The sequence below is a fragment of the Scylla paramamosain genome, chromosome 21 (genome assembly GCF_035594125.1).
Source record: "Scylla paramamosain isolate STU-SP2022 chromosome 21, ASM3559412v1, whole genome shotgun sequence".
NCBI lineage: Eukaryota > Metazoa > Arthropoda > Malacostraca > Decapoda > Portunidae > Scylla > Scylla paramamosain.
The window spans coordinates 9696984-9716314 of NC_087171.1; the positions used below are offsets into that span (position 1 = coordinate 9696984).

Below are 19331 nucleotides of genomic sequence, written 5' to 3' on the forward strand. Positions count from 1 at the left end.
ACCTGTAATGAAGGTAGGTAAGGTGCCTCCCTCTACGGCGCCACGCTACTTTCGTTTTCTCAGGAAATTAACACAATGAAGATGAAAATAGTAATGGTGTTAAGAAAAGCATTAACAGTGTGTGTGTGAAAATAGTAGTGGTGTTAAGAAAAGCATTAACAGTGTGTGTGTGGCAATTGCATCCTTGAGTGGGCCATCTTAACTAGGAAACGACAGGAATAGATTTATATTAATATACATTCCAGTCCTAATTAAATAACTCGACATTTCACGGTCCTAACTCGTCCAAACCTACTCACACCTAACCTCCAGGACAAATTATCAGTTAATTATCCTATGCAGAAAATGAAGCACCAAAATTAAAATGTTTAAAATGTTTTATACTAATCAGTTGAGGTGATCCCTACTATCATCCGTGTTCTGCTACATCTCTCCTCTATTATAAGACAATGTCCCAAAGTGAAGCCCCAGGAGTAAGATGTCATATACGCTGGCCAGATATATCGCCATTGCCTGATTTTGTTGTGATGAAGGTTTGAATGATGAGGCAAAATGGTGGTTGTCTTTACTGAGGTCTCTGCCATCATAATGTATCTTTCTGTTCCAACCTGCCGGCTGTTTTTTTTTTTTTCTTAATATCTTTAATTCGGTTTATAAGTCAATATTTATGGTTTCGTAAAATATTTTGTTTTGCTTCTATGTCTGTTCAGGGAAATATTGTGACGACCCCCTTCAGGCGCCTTCCGGTATTCAATCACCACAGCAGCAGCCAAGGGGCAGTCAGCACAGAACAGGGATCCACCAAAATCGTCGGGTTCGTTTGCCTAATGGTGGGCGAGGCAGGCACACACCCTCACAGTCTGGACTCAACAGATTACTGAGAGAAGGTAACTAGATACAGTTTCACCTAGCAATCCTGTCTTTATGAACAGCACAGAGCGGCACTACAGGGCAAAAGGTACACCAACACATCATAATACAAGCAAGGCATGCACCACACGGCCTCACTCAGTATAGTGTCCAGTACCTCAGAGTAACGTGTCTCACCATACAAGTAGTGTCACAGCGCACAGTAGTAGTTTCGCACTATGTGGGGAGCATCACACAACTACCTCCACCCGCAGCCCGCTCCATCACGGACAACATAGGTGTCATGCACATACCTCAGCTTCAGATAGCTACTGTCTCAAGCTGCTGGGACACGCAATCCTCACAACGTGCCTCGAGACGCAAAGTCATATACAGTCACAGCGTGGTGCAGGAGCGATGAATGTCAGAGCGCGGCGCAGGTGTGACGTATGCAGGAAACAGTTCTTTGTCTCCTCGGCGGCGGCAACTCTCCTCTGAGGCTCGGATTGCAGCTAATTGGCCAGTTGTCCAGCCAACCAGCTGCCTCCCATCCACCTGTCTGCAACACTCTCACCTCCACTACCACCTCAGTCAATACCAGCATTGCCAACGTCCAATTTCACTACTCGGTGGTACAGTGCCATTAACGTTACTCCAGCACCTCAACAATATTGTTACAAACACCCCAGCCAGGGGCGACCAACAGGGATCCATGGGTCCATTGTCCAGTGAAGGAGCAAGGCAGGGCACCAACTATACTCATAAGGCCACTGAGAAGGGATAACGAAACACTTGTTCACACATTTTCTTTTTTTATTTACACTAAAGAACAGGGCACCGTACAACCGACTTGTAGGCCGATAAACTCCTTGTCATATAAGACAAGCTGCCAAGCAAGGTGAAGGCCCACACACTGCGGTGTCTGGTGATGTGGTGTAATCGCTGGCGTGAGTCAGGAAATGGACCAACACGGAGGAGCTGCCAAGCAAGGTGAAGGCACACACACTTGCGGTCCTGTGGCGTGGCGTAATCATGGAGCGAACCAGCGTAGGTAGCGGTCAAACACGATGACGATACTCCCTCAGCACTCTTACTGTACTCTTTTTGTACTCCGCCGCCACCACCCCCCTATATAGATTCTGTTTACTGCTGATTGGCCAGCACCGCTCAGACAATAAGCTTTCTTGCAGCCACCTACAAAACAGACCATCCAAGACAGCTACTACCAAGTAGCAACTTCATCACTTCACAACACTATTCCCCTTCATGATAATAGTCGTCCTGACTATTCATTTTCACTTCTGTTGCAGTGATAGTCCTTTCAGCAAGGATTCTTTTCTGTGACCTACAAAGGCAGCACAACAAAGGTACATGTTCCGTTCCTCCCATGGTGTCTCAGTCACTCACTTCACTGACTGACTGGGGAGTAACATTGCCGTCCTCAGACTCCTCGCTAGCATCCACCTCAGCACCACTCCCTTCACCACTCTCATGCAGTGAGGCAGGCCCTCCCTGGCCCTATGTGAAGTAGTCTTCCTCAGCTGTGGCCCACAGATGGTCCACATGAACAACAAGGGCCTGCTTGCATGTACCATCACTGATCTTGTGCATCGTCTCGGAGAGTGATTGCAAGACAGTATAGGGTCCCTTCCAGTGGTTCTGAGGCTTCAGGATGAGGCCTCGCTTCCACCAAGGATTGTAGAGCCAGACACAGTCCTCTACGGCTTACTTAGCATCATGAGCATGCCTCTGATACCAGCAAGACATGATGGACTGGCCTGCCAACCGGAGATTTCTTGCCACCTGTCGTTGTGTGGCCTCCATCCTCCACTGTAAACCTGCTATAAACTCAGGCACCGTCTCCAGCAACTCCTTCCCAGATGGCCGTCCTGTTGCCAAGTCGAGAGGCAGCCACATCTAACCAAACATCATCCAAGCCAGAGTGTAATCTGTGGCCTCTTGTTGTGTCGAGTGGCACACCATCAAGGCAGAGGGCAGCCACAGGTCCCAATCTTGCTGGTCTAAGCTCCATTACTTAGCCAGCTCCTCTTCCAGCGTCCTATTAAAACGCTCCACCATGTCATCACTTTGGGGGCACAGAGGTGTAGTGGGGGTCTGGTGTACTCCCACCAGCTCACAGCACTGCTTAAACACTCATATCTCAAACTCCTGGCCTTGGTCAGAGTGAAGTTTCCCAAGAACCCCAAACCAGGTGAAGAACTCTTGCACCACCATGCCAGCCATGGTCTCTGCCTCATGATGCAGGATCCTGTACACCTCTGGCCACCTAGTGAAGTAATCCATGGTCACCAAAATGTACTGGTTAACATGGGGTGTGCAAGACAGGGGCCCAGTGATGTCCACCGCCACCCTTTCCATGGGTGAGCCTGACTGGTACAGCTGTAGTGGAGCATGGGTGCGATGTGCTGTGCCCTTCTCAGCAGTGCAGGCATGGCACAACTTGCACCACTCCTCCATATCTTTCCTTGTGCCAACCAAACACACATGCTAACGGAGGCGGCAGAAAGCCTTTTTTATCCCTATGTGCCCACTGGAGACATCAGCATGAGCTTCCTCAAACAGTTCAGTGCAGAGGGAAAGAGGAACCATCAGCAGCCAGGCACACTCCTGTGGCCACATCCTCTCAGCATCGCTGCAGCACGCCGTCCTGTATCCTCAGTGCTGTCCACTGCTTGACCAAGGCCTTTGTAGTGGGGATTGCCAGTGACAATTCCTCCTTGTCTGTTTGCTCACCTTCTTCCAACCACTGCATCATGGGAGCAAGGTCAGGGTCAGCTTGCTGAGCCTCCTGCCTCTGTGGGCTGGTTGCACTGGCTTCACCCTCTACACGCAGGCTGCGACAGGTGGTGTTCTCCTCCTGCTAGTAGTGCAAGCACCCCAGCTCACAGGGCCAGTGACTCAAACTATGTGTGTTGCTGTGGATCCTCTGTGGCTGATGCTCCATGTGATAGTTATATTGCTCCAGGCGGCCCAGCCATCTTGCCAGCTGTCCTTCTGGGTTCTTTAGCCACCAGAGGGCAGCATGGTCAGTCCAGATGACAAACTCAGCCTCATAGAAATAGGAGTGGAAATGGACCTGACTCTGCACAACAGCCAGCAACTCTTTCCTGGTCACACAGTAGTTTCTCTCCAGCTTACTGAACTTAGCACTGTAGTAAGCCAGGACATGCTCCTTTCCCAGTGTGTGTGTGTGTGGGTGTGGCTATATGTGAGTAAACTAAACCATGTAATAATAAATGAAAAACAAATGTGCATCATTTGTATGATGAGATTCTACTCACTATTAGGATTGAAACACAATAAACATAATACTGTAGTGTTGGATACTTCTTATGATATAGAAAATGAGGTAATGGCTAACTTATATATATATAACAGAGCCCTTCTGCTGCAGTCACCCATCTTAACTTCGTCTTTTCTTCTCGATTAGCTCTAAATTTCCTAACCCCTGCCACAACTACGCTCTGCTACCATTTGTTTTACTTGTAGATCAGTGTGGCAGGGTAAATCAAAGGGCAGATGTACAGCATTTGGCTTTATTTATGAAAACCAGAATCTACACATCCAGCTAAGACACCAGAAGTGCACGCCCTCTCACATAAACAAAAAAAACAAAAGATGTATGTTATCCATAAAGCACAGTTCACGCACAACTTAAACATTATTAACATTGGCTGTGTGGGGCACCAGGGAAAATAAGGAGTATCCATCAGGCCTAGCCTGTGCATGTGGGCATTGAGGTTGTGTCCTATCCAGAGTCTGGTGGCTGCAGTGTCTAGGACATGGCTGGGGAAGTGGGTCCACCAATGGTGTCATGTCCTGTCTGATGCGTCCAAGTGTTGTGTACTGTAGGGCATCTGTCATGTGTCTTTCCCAGTGTAAGTTATAGCCCTTCTCTAGGTTGGTCAGTAGATCAGTCTGGTCTGTGGGAAGATCTATGGGAGAGGGGTGGGAGTAGGCCTCGTTTGCCACTCTGTCAACCATGGTATTTCCTGCAGTGCCAAGCTGATGTGGCAGGGGATCCACTGAAGGTGGATGTTGATTTGTGAGGCTGACAGTTGATATAGTAGGTGATGTATTTGTAGGCAAAGGGAGTAGTGTGATTTGCAGGAGTGGCACTGGATGAGGTGGAGGGTCATGAGGGAATCAGCAAAGAGTATGACTGAGCAAGAGGGAGGTGTGATTGGTAGCAAACTTGAGGCCCTCCTTAATGGCAAACAATTCTGCCGCAAGGATAGAGGTGGTGGCTGCCAACCTCCAGGCAGTAGCAATGGACAATGTTGGGATGTAGATGGTTGCTCTAACTGAAGGGGGGAGGGGGATGGGAGGAACAAGCCATCAGTGTATATGTGTAAACTGTTGTTGTAGTGTGTGTGTAGTAAGGACAGGAATGAGATCCTGCCCAGTGCTGGGCAGCCAGCCTTGAATCATGTTATTTGTGTGTGGAACCCCTGATAAATTATTGAAGAAAGAGGATGCCAAAGGCTCAATGGGAGGTTTTCTCTAGAGTGAAAAAGGAGAGTTGGGTTACCCAGAGGGTAGCAAAAAAAGGAGAGGGCTCTGTCTACAAAGGGAGTGTGGACTTGATAAGCTAGACCATGAAGTGGTTCCCTATGCTATCAGAGGGGGAGGAAGTGGAGGGCATGGCTGCTATGGGTGGACGCAAGGATGGTGGAGCATCAGTGTGACAGTGAGGATAGGGAGGACTGCCTGAGGAGCTGTAACTGGGGAGGACCTAAAAGCTTCCAAAGTAATGCGGCTTGCAGAATTTCTAATTTCCTCCAATTTTTGGAGGGTGAGGCCGCTCCATAAACCTTATATCTGTAGTCCAGGTGACTCCAGATATAAGAACAATAAAAGTGAGGGAGAGTACACCTGTCTGTACCCCACTTAACACCTGCATGGGACTTCATGAGGTTAATCCTCTTGATGTACGAGGTCACCAGGTACTGTGTGTGGCAGCCCCAGGTTAGATGGGGGCCATCCAACAATAAACCAAGGAACTTGTGGTGGGTTTTGAAGAGCCATTGATCACTGCATTGGGATGTTCGGAATGCTCCTTTGGATGAAGCATAGAAGGGTAGACTTCTGGGCACTCACCATCAGGTCCCAATGTGTCATCCAGGACGTCATCAAGCCCATGCTGAAGGTGGAGCTGAGCCTCCTGGATAATGGAAGCTGAGTAAAGCAGGGAAATGTCATCAGTGTTTAGGAGTGCTTGTGTGCATGACAAGGAGGGAAAGTCAAAATGTAAGACATTGAAGAGGAGAGTACTGAGAGGAGAACCCTGTGGGACACCACTGGTGATGAGGTAATGCCTAGAGTAGGTGTTACCTATCGCTAGAGAAAAGGACCCAGAAGACAGGACTTAATCCAATTAACCCATAAACTGTGCAGTAGGGTTCTGGCAGTCATACCCATGGTGTACAATTATTGGCATAAAAAGTTCTCAAAAAAATTTTTTTACTGTTAAAAATGAAAGATTCCATAGAAAAGTATAGGAAAACCAAATATTAGTTCATTATTTACATTAGTTTATGCATGGTGATATAGTGATGTGCAGTTTGTCACCTCAAGCTAGTGAGTGGTGAGCAGTGTTTTTGATGTGATTTGATTATTCTGGTTGTATATATTTGTGATGTAGATATGGTAAACATACGTACAAATATTCTCTGTCACACACACAAACACACATACACACACAGTTAATTAGTTTATTGACAAGACTTAGATACAATAATTATTATCAAAACACACTCAAATACAAAATCTGTCCAACTTAAGTAACTAAAACTCGAGGGGTCAAACGGCATGTTTTAACATAAATAGTAAAAATAAATCCTATACAGGCATATGGAAACTTAATCCTATTCCAACCCAAAACAAAATAAATATTAGTATTACCACTATAACTAATTATCTTAATAAACATCAAGTACATCATATGTAAAGTCACATATATTACTCATGTGATTATTTCTTATACAAAACAAATATTAGTATTATCAGTTTCTAAATATGGAAATCTTAATAAATACCAAGTGCATCATATACAGGGTGTAATGCAAGTTTCTGGAAATACTGAAAGAGGTGAAAGAACATGTAATTCTAAGTAGAAAGTTTTCTATACACATACATCATTGAAGTGAGGGAGGAGAGGGGGAGTGAGTCTGAGCAACCTTGAAAACAGCTGAGTGATGATGCCACATAGCATTTTACAGGAGTACTTTTAATCACCGCAATAATATTGTTGTGTAATTCTTATCGGTAAATTACATGCTTTTTAATACCATTTGTCTTGTTATAAGATACTGTAATATTTCACGGCTTGCAAAAAATAAGATTAAACCATTCGTAATTTGACCAAGTGGCACCTCCAAGGCTGTGACAATGCAATTGTCTGTCTGTCACTTCATAGTTACACGCGTAGTACACCTGCAAGTCCCATACATTTTCAACTCCTCTGATGGGTAAACAAAGCCCTAAAATGCATATGTGTATAGAACATTTTCTACTTAGAATTACATGTTCTTTCATCTCTTTTAGTATTTGCAGAAACTTGCATTACATCCTGCATAAAATAACATAGTTCTCTTAGATGATCATTTCCATGGAAAAGTTGATTTATATCAGTGAATGTTAACATCAGTGCCTATTATGACAGTGTGCTGACAATAGTCAGTCAATCAGTACTTGTCTTTCTGTTTGCATCTGCACACCATCACACTGACATATGTGTGCAAACACACACATGGAAGAGAGAGAGAGAGAGAGAGAGAGAGAGAGAGAGAGAGAGAGAGAGAGAGAGAGAGAGAGAGAGAGAGAGAGAGGATTCACTCATCCTGAGTTGCCAAATGGCATTTCAAGACATATGGGAGTGAAATATAGGCCGCCAAGTTTAAAAATAGCCTTCACACGACATGATGTAAGTCTCAGTTACACGCTGTTTATCATTTGATGTATGTCACAGTTTATGGGTTAAGGGGGTACCCTCTAAATCTCAGGAGGTCAAGTTTTACAAAATTAGCATTGTGTGAAGCAGGATCAAAAGCTCCTTTAAGATGAAGAAAGGCTACTAAAATGAACTGCTTGTTGTTAAATCCTTCCTGGATGTGCTGCTACAGATAAAGCAGGGCATCCAGAGTGCCCCTGTTGGGATGAAATCTGTATATGTGTGTAGGAAGGTGTTAATTTTCCAACCACCATGTCAGTCTGTCTTGTACAATGTGTTCTAGTATTTTCCCAAGGTTGGACAGAAGGCTAATGGGCCTGTATGAGGAAGTCTCTGAAGGCTCCTTGCTAGGCTTGGGGATAGGAAGTGTGACAGCATGCTGCCACACTGAAGGGAACATCCCCGACAGCCAGCTGGCAGTGAAGATATTCAGGAGGAGGCAGGCTAGAGAATCTGGGAGGCATCAGGAGAACTCATTGGGGATGTTGTTCACTCTGATGGCCTTACCAGCAGACAGTGACTGCAAAATCGAGGAAAGCTCCTGGGGAGTGATAGCCATGACTATTGTGTGGCTGGTGTGTGAAGAAGGTATGGTGGGGGTGGGTACAAGGTTGGAGGTGCCAAATGTTGTGTGGATGTGGAAGGCAAGGCATTAGGCTTTTTGGGTGTCTGTGGTGAGGAGGATGCTGTTACTAGTTAAAAGGAAGATGAAAAGGATCGTCATTCTTTTTAAATCCAGAGAATGCACAAGCAACAAGTCTCTTGGACAAGACTGTTCGGCCATGATTGTTATTTCTCATTCAGTCTCTTACCAGACACCTTTTTTGCCACATCGACAGCACTTTTTTCTTTCTCTCCTTTCCCTGTACATGACAAACCAGGCTCTTATGAAGTTCCCATGAAAATATTTGGAACCAAGTGCTGTGGGGGGACATCTCTCCATGGTGTTGTGTGTGTGTGTGTGTGTGTGTGTGTAATATCCCTTTGTACAAGAGGCTAAAAATGGTTTAAATAATATCATGAATGGTAGAAGGCAAGCATATATGAGTAATAAAGACCATGTGTTGTTCAACAGGAGTTTTGAAGACCATAAGAAACATGAGGAAAGTGTCTCAGAGCTTCTATGGCACAACCACAACTTTCCCAGTGTTGGCTCCACGGAAGAGACCAATGAAAGCATATGGCATGTTGCTGAAGCCTTGCACCACTGTTTCATGGTACTGGATCTTTCCCTGCAGAGACAAAGTATTGTCTTAATCAGAAAGAAAATGTAGGAGTGTCTGCAATGTACAAAAAATAGTAGTGTTAACCCTCTCACATATCAGTGAGTTTCATAAGTTCTCTTTCCAATACTTCTTCTGTTAGCAAGCATTTGTGGCCTCACATTGCAGAACTTCGATTTAGAAGCACTTTTCTTTTCTTTGAGATTCATAAATAGGTACATATTATATATCACTAGATTCACAAGGAAATTATCTTCATGATCACAAAAAAATTAACTAAAAAAGTAATTTACTTTATACTTGAATTGTAGTAGGTCAGGTGGATATCCACTTTTCTTGGTAATAAATCTCCTTAAGAATAACCTTACTTTAGTGTCAGTCTTGTTACCCACTCATTGACTCATTGACTTTACTAAAATCTACTCATTGGTCCTCCATCAAATATTTCTAATTTTTGACTGAGAAGATACATGCAGTTCCTCACCTCATCCACCCACTTCTTCATTTGCCTAAAGCTGCTCTCCCAGCGGTGCTTCCAGCTGTAGATGACGAATCCCTTAATGATTAACTCTTTACGCATAACCATGTATTCACTCAAGGGACCTGTCAAAGAAAATTGGAACATGAACTTTCCTTGCATGGCTACTACACAAAATCATATATATATATATATATATATATATATATATATATATATATATATATATATATATATATATATATATATATATATATATATATATATGTGTGTGTGTGTGTGTGTGTGTACAGTGGAAATTCAGTTCTGGAACATAATTCATTCCTGAATGCTGTTCAGAATCCAAAGTGTTTGAAAACCAAAACTATTTTCCCCATAGGAATCAATATAAAATGGACTAATCAGTTCCCAGACAGCAGTCTACACTTTCTTAGTGGCTTATGACATATGTTCCCACAGCCAAGATGGCTATGAGGAGGTGGTGAGGATGGATCCACATCAGCTCTTCATTGTCTGCACCTCCAATGGCTTTAATGGTGTTGCAGACCTCTGTGATATTGGTGTCATCAGTGAGAGGCCCTACCTTGCCAGTCTCCCTTTCAACACAGCAACAGGTGACATGCCACTCACCCAGGGTGAAGGTGTTCTCCTTCAGAGCTGGAACCTTATAGATGTTATTCTCCCATAACACAACCACAAGAGTGGAGCCATTGTCAAGAGAGCAAGTTTCCCCCTTAATAGTGTATTTGGCCAATGGAGAAGTGTGGATGGCCAATGGAGAAGTGTAGAGGGTGTGAGAGACATGGTTAGGGTTGGAAAATACCCTAGCTCCATTGCAGGCCCTGATGAGGAAGGAGGTCTTGGTGGGAATGTCAAGAGGCTGCTGTGGTAGGGAGGTGGTGCATTGGATCTTGCATGTGTCCGGTGAGTGGGATGTGGCATGTCATTTACCAACAGGCAGAGGAGGAAAGAAAGACGTATCAGTGTCCATGTAGGCTGTAGCTGGCATGGAGGTGGTGCTGGGTTCCTCCAGTCTGCTGTACCATGGTTAACAGAAATCAGAGCAGCAATGCACTCTAGGAGAATTGATCGCAATGGCTGGCTCCCAGATGTCTTCACTACTGTGTTGTTGGTCTGGCAGCTTAAGCTACCTTAAGTTCCTTAGGTTGCTTTCTGCCTTTCTTTGTGTTCAAGATGTTTCACAATTGGCTGAAGAATTACAGTGCTCCTACCCCAAGCAGCTGTAGATTTGAAATGGTAAACAAAACACTCTCTGTGCATGCTAAGGTCTCTGACCCTGATCTTGATACTACATGTTGTGCACAGCTGTGTTTTGTGCTAAGTGCACAAAGGGTAACCAGCTAAGCCACTTCATACAAATTATGGCTATGACTTCAGCATAAAGTTATTCATTACCTTAATAAACTTACCATGAATTTTATTCACATAAGGTAAGGCCATCAAGTAATGTGCTTCCGAGTTACAGCAATTTAGTAATTTTTAGCACTATTTTGATTTATAATCATTATCTAATACAGAGGGTGTCGACTTATGAATGTTGAGAGATACAAGCAGCCTACTCGCAAAATGAAATTGTGCTCTTGATATTGTTCCCTTTGCCAATCAAAAGTTCAAATTGGTGCTACACACCATGTTTCCTGGTACGCCACCACCACTACCCATGGAGTGCAACAGCATAGCGAAGGACCACCCACTGCCCCAGAACACAAGCCCTGTAGCAGTTTGAGACACTAGTTTAAAATTTAAATTTAAAAACTTATTATACTGCACTGCAGTGAGTCTGGCTTGAGATTCCATGGCAAATGGACCTCTGCCAGTCGGCCTCTGAGAGGCATAGTGATGGGAGGGTTGCACTGCATGGTGTAGAAAGCCTGCTCCTTTACATTAGGTCCACAAATAGACAAATATACCTGTCTTACACTTTCAGCCAACCATCTTAATAAGTTATATGAATAAAGGCATGTATAACCCAAGAAGGAGAGAGGTAAAAAGAAAAAAATGTGGATGAGAGAGAGAGAGAGAGAGAGAGAGAGAGAGAGAGAGAGAGAGAGTGCATCTCATAAGTCAGGGCTACACCTGCTTCACTTTGGCTACACCCACTGCTAAGTCCACAAATAGGCAAATAAACCTGTCTTATGCTTTCCAACAGCCATCTTAATTAAGTATATGAATAAAGGCGTGTATAACGCGAAAAGGAGAGAGGGGAAGAGAGAGGGAGAGAGAGAGAGAGAGAGAGAGAGAGAGAGAGAGAGAGAGAGAGAGAGAGAGAGAGAGAGAGAGAGAGAGAGAGGCATCTCATTTTAACCCAAGTTGTACGCCTGGCATATTTGAGTCTTGCATTTGGCAGAAGCCTCAAGCCTGTCACTACTCAGTAGTATCATATCATCTATAAGGCAAGGTGCTCTCTCTCTCTCTCTCTCTCTCTCTCTCTCTCTCTCTCTCTCTCTCTCTCTCTCTCTCTCTCTCTCTCTCTCTCTCTAATGGTATCAAGTATCAAGTAAATAAGCATTGCAGTGTTTGCAGAACCTGTGATACTTTTTTTTGTACTGAAAAATTATGATGATTAGTTAAGAGCAAAATGACTTACAAGCAGCCTCCAGGAATGTATCTCGCTTGTAACTCAAACACCCTCTGTAATATATAAATATATTTATTTCATTCTGTGATCAAACAGTGGTGTTCAGGTGTTACTCTAGTACAGGTAACCATAACCCATGGGCCTTCCCAAACCGAACCATCATGGTATAAGATGCTGGGTGATCTTTAGAGCATTTATTTATTTTTTCTTAAGTGCAACTTATATGGCAGGAAATACAGTATATATATATATATATATATATATATATATATATATATATATATATATATATATATATATATATATATATATATATATATATATATATATACGAGTATATATATATATATATATATATATATATATATATATATATATATATATATATATATATATATATATATATATATATATATATATATATATATATATATATATATATATATATATATATATATATATATATATATATACGAGTATATATATATATACACACACACACACACACACACACACACACACACACACACACACACACACACACACACACACACACACACACATACAGAATGGGTAATGAACATTCCTCAACATAAACCTATACAGCTGAAATGTGGTGAGGATTCTGTATATACCTCAAATTTGTTGGAACTGACTAAGAAGTAGAATGAAATGTGCTAAGAAATGCATATTACTACATTCCATTCTGAGAAGGAATCTCAGTGAGACCTCTGTGTTTGGTTGGGAGCCGTACTGTCCACTGGTCCATAGAATTTGAAGGAAAATTCGGCCTCCCTTAAGGCACTGTCACACTAGCACATTTTCCGTCAACTTTTTTCATTAACTGAAATTTGTCAACTTTTACCTTGGTCTGTCATCTTTTTTCTGTCTACATAGTCAAACAGAAGTGATCGTCTTCATGGAGAAGAGTTATTGTCCATTTTTGTTGTTAAATGAAAATCCATTGTTTATGATATAAAGATATACCAAGTAAACCTTATTGTTTTCAAGTAATAAATAAATAGATTTTTAAATAAAGAAAATTATAAAATAACTTAATTTCACATGTTGTTACATATCATTTGTGGATATATAACAACAAACTGTGGCTCACGTAACTTGATAGATGTTTACACTTCTGGAAGGTTTCTGTTTCTCTACTGTATGCTGGATATCATTTTAGCTCATTTAGCTCATCCAGGATTTACAAAACTTGTAATAAAATTCAGAGCAACAAATGCTTGACTGTGTGTGTCAGAGAAGCCATGTTTGTTTACTGTTGATGAAAGTGCAGACGAACAGCTGTGTGTGTGCGCAGGGTGCACTCAAGAAATTGTCAATTTTCAGAAAGTTGACTAAAAATGTTGATGGAAAATATGCTAGTGTGACAGCACCTTTGAGAAATATTTATGTTTCTTCACTTAGCTCAACAAGTACATAAGTTAGGCAAATTTTTTTTTTATCCATAGACGTAGCATCCATAGATGTAACTATATTGCAGTTTTGAACCTTGATAGGGTAAAAAACAATGTAGTTATGGTGAGTGTAGGAAACCTTGCTCATATCATACTTCAGGTGTAATTGAAATTCTCCATGTCTAGCTGTACTTTAATTTTTGACACTGATCAGCTGATGTGAGTTACTTGTTTCTGTAATATTATTTTCTTATAAACATAAATGGTATACAAATACAGTGGTATAACTGAATATATCTGCAAAATTCATATGTATATCCATCATAGTTACTGTATATTACAAGGTGGCATCTGCATTAAAGAAATTTTGCAAACTCAGCAAATTTCACAAGTAATGCAAATAAGTTGTGATTAATATCTCCACCAACAAATTGTATTACCACTATACTACTTTGACACATTTATGTTCTATAGTAAGCATCTATGTATTGGTGTGTGAAAAAAATGTATAGAAATAGGTGTGTAATGTATGTATGGCATTTTGAAAGAGTAAAGAAAAAGCAGCAGTTAAGTAACTCATGTGGCTTGGTTACCACTTTTGCCAGATGAAAAAGAGAAAATAAAAAAAGTGGGAGGTGCCATATCACTTCCTATCATGATTGTACATGCATTTTCATAAATACTCACTGATGACTGCAGAAGACATCATATCATCATTGTAGCTGGAGATGACACCACACACTAGCATTCGCCCATGGGTTGCCATGTGTGGCAGGACCTCACTGGTGAATTTCCCACCAACCTACAACAAACATGAAAAAAGGAACACCTTTTGTTACATCACACATTTTATCTGCCAATATTCCTCATGGTATTCACTATTTTATGGACCATAATTATTATCAAAACTTACATTATCAAAGTAAATATTGATGTTCTCTGGTGCTACCTGGGCCAGTGTATCACCCACTTTGACAGTCTTATAGTTAAAAGCATGGTTAATGCCAACTTCCTTTAGCCAAGCCACTTTTTCATCTGAGCCAGCAAAGGCAACCACCTTACACCCTGCAAACACAGAGATAAAAGTTTACCATGAAAATTTGTAAACCATGAAGAGAGAGAGAGAGAGAGAGAGAGAGAGAGAGAGAGAGAGAGAGAGAGAGAGAGAGAGAGAGAGAGAGAGTAATGCATGTTGAATGAGAAGAATAGGGTTTGAAGTTGTTAATACTTCTTTAATTTGCATGCTAATTTTTCTGTGAAAATGTGCTGCTCTAATTAAGAATTGTGTTGTGTATCAAAATTTGTTGTGAACTTTATTTTATACTCAGATTTTAAATACGAGTAATGTAGAAAAGAAGGGTCAGAGGGAGTTTTTGTGATGAGATGTATGCAGTGGACAACAGTTGGTCTGTATTTTATGTATGGTGTGAGAGAGAGAGAGAGAGAGAGAGAGAGAGAGAGAGAGAGAGAGAGAGAGAGAGAGAGAGAGAGAGAGAGAGAGAGAGAGAGAATCATACATTGCATAGTAACATTTGGTTGTCCATTGTATAAATCTTGTCATAAAAAGATGTCTGCCTCCCTTCTTTTCTGCATTATCTAAAATCTGAGTACACTATCATATTCGTCTGGATTTTTCTACTGCCCAGGGAATGAACCCAAGACCTTGTGCTTGTCAGGGAGCTTTGCTCCTGTGGTAGCCTCTAATGGCAACCTACACACATTTCCATTGTGTTTCTAGCTTGTTTGCAGCCTCTGAATAAATATATATATATATATATATATATATATATATATATATATATATATATATATATATATATATATATATATATATATATATATATATTTCTCTTCTTTATTTCCTTATTTCCACATGATGGCACCATTGTCATGTCATCTATCTTATAAAGCTGAACTCTCACTCAGACCTTTGCTAAACACTCTACCTTGAGTGACTCAGGGATTGTTCCTCCCTCTCCTCCACCCTCCAACTATTTTATGCCTCCCATTAAGATCCTTCCTAATGATGTTTTCCATGTCCTCACTGGCCTTAACTCTTAGAAAGCTTATGGACCTGATGGGGTCCCTCCTATTGTTCTCCAAAACCGTATCTGTGCCTGCACCTTGTCTGGTCAAATCCTACCAACTCTGTTAACATTTACCTTTCTTACTGGAAGTTTGCCTACATTCAGTCTGTTCCTAAAAGGGATGACTGCTTTAATCCCTCAAACAACCATTCTATTGCTTTAATTTGCTGGCTCTCTGAGGTTTTTAATCTATCCTCAATAAGAAGATTCTTAAACATTCATCACTCCACAACTTCATGTCTAAGCACCAGTTTGGTTTTCATTGTGGCTGCAGTACTGGTGATCTGGCTTTCCCTAATCATCCTCTTTTAGGGATTTTAGTGAAACTTTTGTTGTTGTCCCAGACATATCAAAAGCATTTGATGAAGTCTGGCACAGAGCTTTGATTTCCAAACTACTCTCCTATGGTTTCTGTTATTCTCTCTGTAATGTCATCTTAAGCTCCCTTTCAGAATGTTCTATTGCTGTTGTGGTAAACATTCACTATTCTCCTAAGTCTGTAAACAAAGGTGTTCCCAAGGGTTCTCTCCTGTTAACTGCTCTTTTCCTCTTATTCAACAATGATCTAAGCCAGGGATTCAGAACTTTTCCTCCATCATTAACCCCCTAAGCTTGATGCATTTCTCCATTTACCTTCCTTACTTTTATACAAAAAATTCATAGCCATCATAAAGTGACAGAAAAACAAGACAGTCAGAAACACACACACACACACACACACACACACACACACACACACACACACACACACACACACACACACACACACACACACACACACACACAGACAGATTGATACACAGAAAACTGGAATTACAAGACTATTTAAAAGGAAAATCTGAAGGTGGTGTGTTTAACAGAAACAAGGCTAAAAGAAGAAAAACGATAGTCATTAACAGTATGGAGAAGAGACAGGATTGGTAAAAGGAGGAGGAGGTGTAATGATAATGACAAGAAAAGAAGTCAAGACAAAAATAGTGAAATATGGAGAAGGAAAAGCAGAAATAGTGAGTGTTAACTTGCAGGATAATAATGGAGAAATACTGACAGTAATAACAACCAAAACAAATTCTTGGAGCAAGGAAGAATATGAGAAAATAATACAAGATACCATTCAGTGTTTGAGTAAATTAATCAAGAGTAATAAAAGAATATTATTGGTTGGTGACCAATTGCAAAGAAATAAATTGAGAAATGTTTGAAGCAGGAGGAAACAAGACTGCATGGGAAGAAAGATTTCTGAGGCTGACTATGGAAAACACAATGTGGGTGACTGAAAATAGAAGATGAACCAACAAGACTAGACCTAATAATAACAAAGGGGATGGACCTAACAAGAGAATTAAGATACATGTGCCCCATGGGAAAAAGTGACCATGTAATGATAGAAATAGAGATAGTGGATGAAAGTGGGACATACAAATTTGGAAAGAGGCACAAGATTTTGAAACAGCTTTACACAAAAAATCAGTTCACTCCTTGTGAGCAACAATTCCTATCCATTAATGATGTACCCCAAGAAAGGGAGATCAGCTTTCTTGAAGCAATAAATGCAGACTGCATGGACCATGGGCAAGGCTTTATAAAGTGTACCCCACTCCATGTTTTGCAACAACAACTGCTGCAGGTATTACAAAAACCAGAATGTCTGCAACAGCCAGTGCAAGTGCAATTCTGCTTGTAAAACCAAGTAAACTTAACCATTCTAAAAGGGCTACTTTACCTTTATTTTAAAATTTGTTATTTCTTCTACAGTAATATTAAAAATTTTAAACTTTTAATACTATAATATAATATAATTTTGTAAATAGATAAAACTGGTCAACATCTGTACTGTACGAGTATCATTTAAAGGGAGAGAATCTTTACTGGTGCCTGACTGAAAACTGCCTCACCAATTACACCATCTAATTACTGTGGTTATTTTGTCATTCTTTAAACTGACATATTAATTTACTGGTGGCTTTGCAAAACATTAATTTTTTGTGTTTGTTAAGTAACCAGACATTCTTGCAAAATATACTTTTCATGGTTTTTGCTAAGTAACCAGACAATTAAGGTGATTTTGCAAACATGACATGGTTTTGGATGTGAAATATCTAAAAATTCAGGGAGTTTATGTGTAAAATAGTAAAGGTTAGGCTGCAGTAATAGATGCTCACATGTGATATAAGAGGATGGTGAGTTCTACATTCCTTCATTACTCACCTCTCTGGAAGGTACAAGAGTCTTTGTCATCTTTGTATAGTATGATGTACATCAGTATCATTGTGCACATTGCATATATATATATATATATATATATATATATATATATATATATATATATATATATATATATATATATATATATATATATATATATATATATAAGAGCTTAACAGTATACTGATAGTTAAACAGTAACATAATTTTCTAGGATTGTTCCTGTTGTGTCACCTGCAAGTTTGGCAAGTTGCACTACTATGCTGCCCACAGCGCCAGCTGCAGCATTTACCACAACTGTTTCACCTGGCTTTGGGTGCATCACTTCAAGGAAGGCCAAGTAAGCAGTGTTCCTGTTCAGAATGTACAAAATATTGTGAATTTCAAGTGGATGACTAAATGACTGCCTACTTGTCCTAATAAGGCTTTTGGGTCTCACATGGGCAGTTAAAAAGTGTCAGTTAAGTTTCCACTGGAGACTGCATAATTCTCCATGTATGTAATAACAGAATGGAAACTCATTTCACTTGGTAATTTTTGATGATGTGTTTATTTATTTCACTCAATGACCAATTCATGTATTCCTTACCCAGGCATTCCCAGTATACCAAGACCCAGGCTCTTGGGTAGCGTCCCAAGATCTGGAAGTTGTTGCACACTCTTGTCAGTATCCCGTAGATCAGTATAAGAGAGGTACGTGTGTGTCCTCCAGCCCACATAAACCAACATGTGTGATCCCACAGGCCATTCTGAGTTCTTGCTTTCTATAACCCTGTAATGCATTACATGGAAATGAACTACTGCTAATTCAAATTTCTTTTCCTTAACTGCTGAATGTTCCTGATATTTTTTTCATAATGCCTTGGATTTTGAAACAATAGGAAAATTATCTGAATGGTTAAGAGGACCATCTGCTAAAATAAAAGGTATAAAAAAAGCTTCATGGGATGCACCAAACAGAGGTTGACAAGATGCTGTTTTGTGGCAAGGAGGCTCAATCCGGTGGTCATGAGGGAGAAGGTGCAACAGGTGGTGAGGCAGTGTGACAGGGGCCAAGCAATTGATCCTGCACCTATACAGTGTGCATGAACCAGGAAATATAAGAGTGAAGTATGACTGGAAGAGGTTGTCAGTGGATGTGACACACTATCAGCATCACTATCAGCATCAGTTATACTTGTTCATGGTGAATTGCAGACCAGGGGTGGCTATTTGGAGGGAGCTGCATGCGGAGAATGTGGAAGAGATTTCAAAAGTATTAAATAGGATCTTCCTTGAAAGGGGGCCAGTTGAGGCAGTACTAATAGACAATGGTTCTGTTTTTAGGTCACAGGTATTGGAGAATATGCTCAATAAGTGGAATGTGAAATGTTACTTCAGAGCCACATATAGACCAAGTGGTAATGGAATAGTGGAAAGACATCACCAAACTATTAAGACCTTGGCAGAAAGAGTGTAGATTAAACCAGAGGAAGCAGTGTTTTGGTACAACATGTCATGTA

At 40.9% G+C, this 19331-nt stretch overlaps 1 protein-coding gene and 1 long non-coding RNA gene across 6 annotated transcripts in view; one reads left to right on the plus strand and one right to left on the minus strand.

Annotated features, from left to right (window-relative positions):
• Positions 1–1350: 1350 nt before the first annotated feature.
• LOC135110975 (uncharacterized) lies at positions 1351–18642 on the plus strand. The gene is made up of 3 exons (XR_010273512.1): positions 1351–1481; positions 18044–18169; positions 18423–18642. It is a non-coding gene; the product is annotated as an uncharacterized LOC135110975 (long non-coding RNA).
• LOC135110973 (prostaglandin reductase 1-like) overlaps positions 4391–19331 on the minus strand; it is a 36438-nt gene continuing 21497 nt past the window's right edge. For all 5 annotated transcript variants that reach the window (XM_064023757.1, XM_064023761.1, XM_064023760.1 and 2 more), the window contains 6 exons: positions 18419–18601; positions 18064–18182; positions 14451–14602; positions 14225–14339; positions 9530–9648; positions 4391–9054 (listed from right to left, as the gene is read on the minus strand). In XM_064023757.1, the coding sequence (XP_063879827.1) occupies positions 8944–9054; positions 9530–9648; positions 14225–14339; positions 14451–14602; positions 18064–18182; positions 18419–18601 (799 nt within the window). In that variant the 3' untranslated portion in view covers positions 4391–8943. The remainder of the gene's footprint in view (positions 9055–9529; positions 9649–14224; positions 14340–14450; positions 14603–18063; positions 18183–18418; positions 18602–19331) is intronic.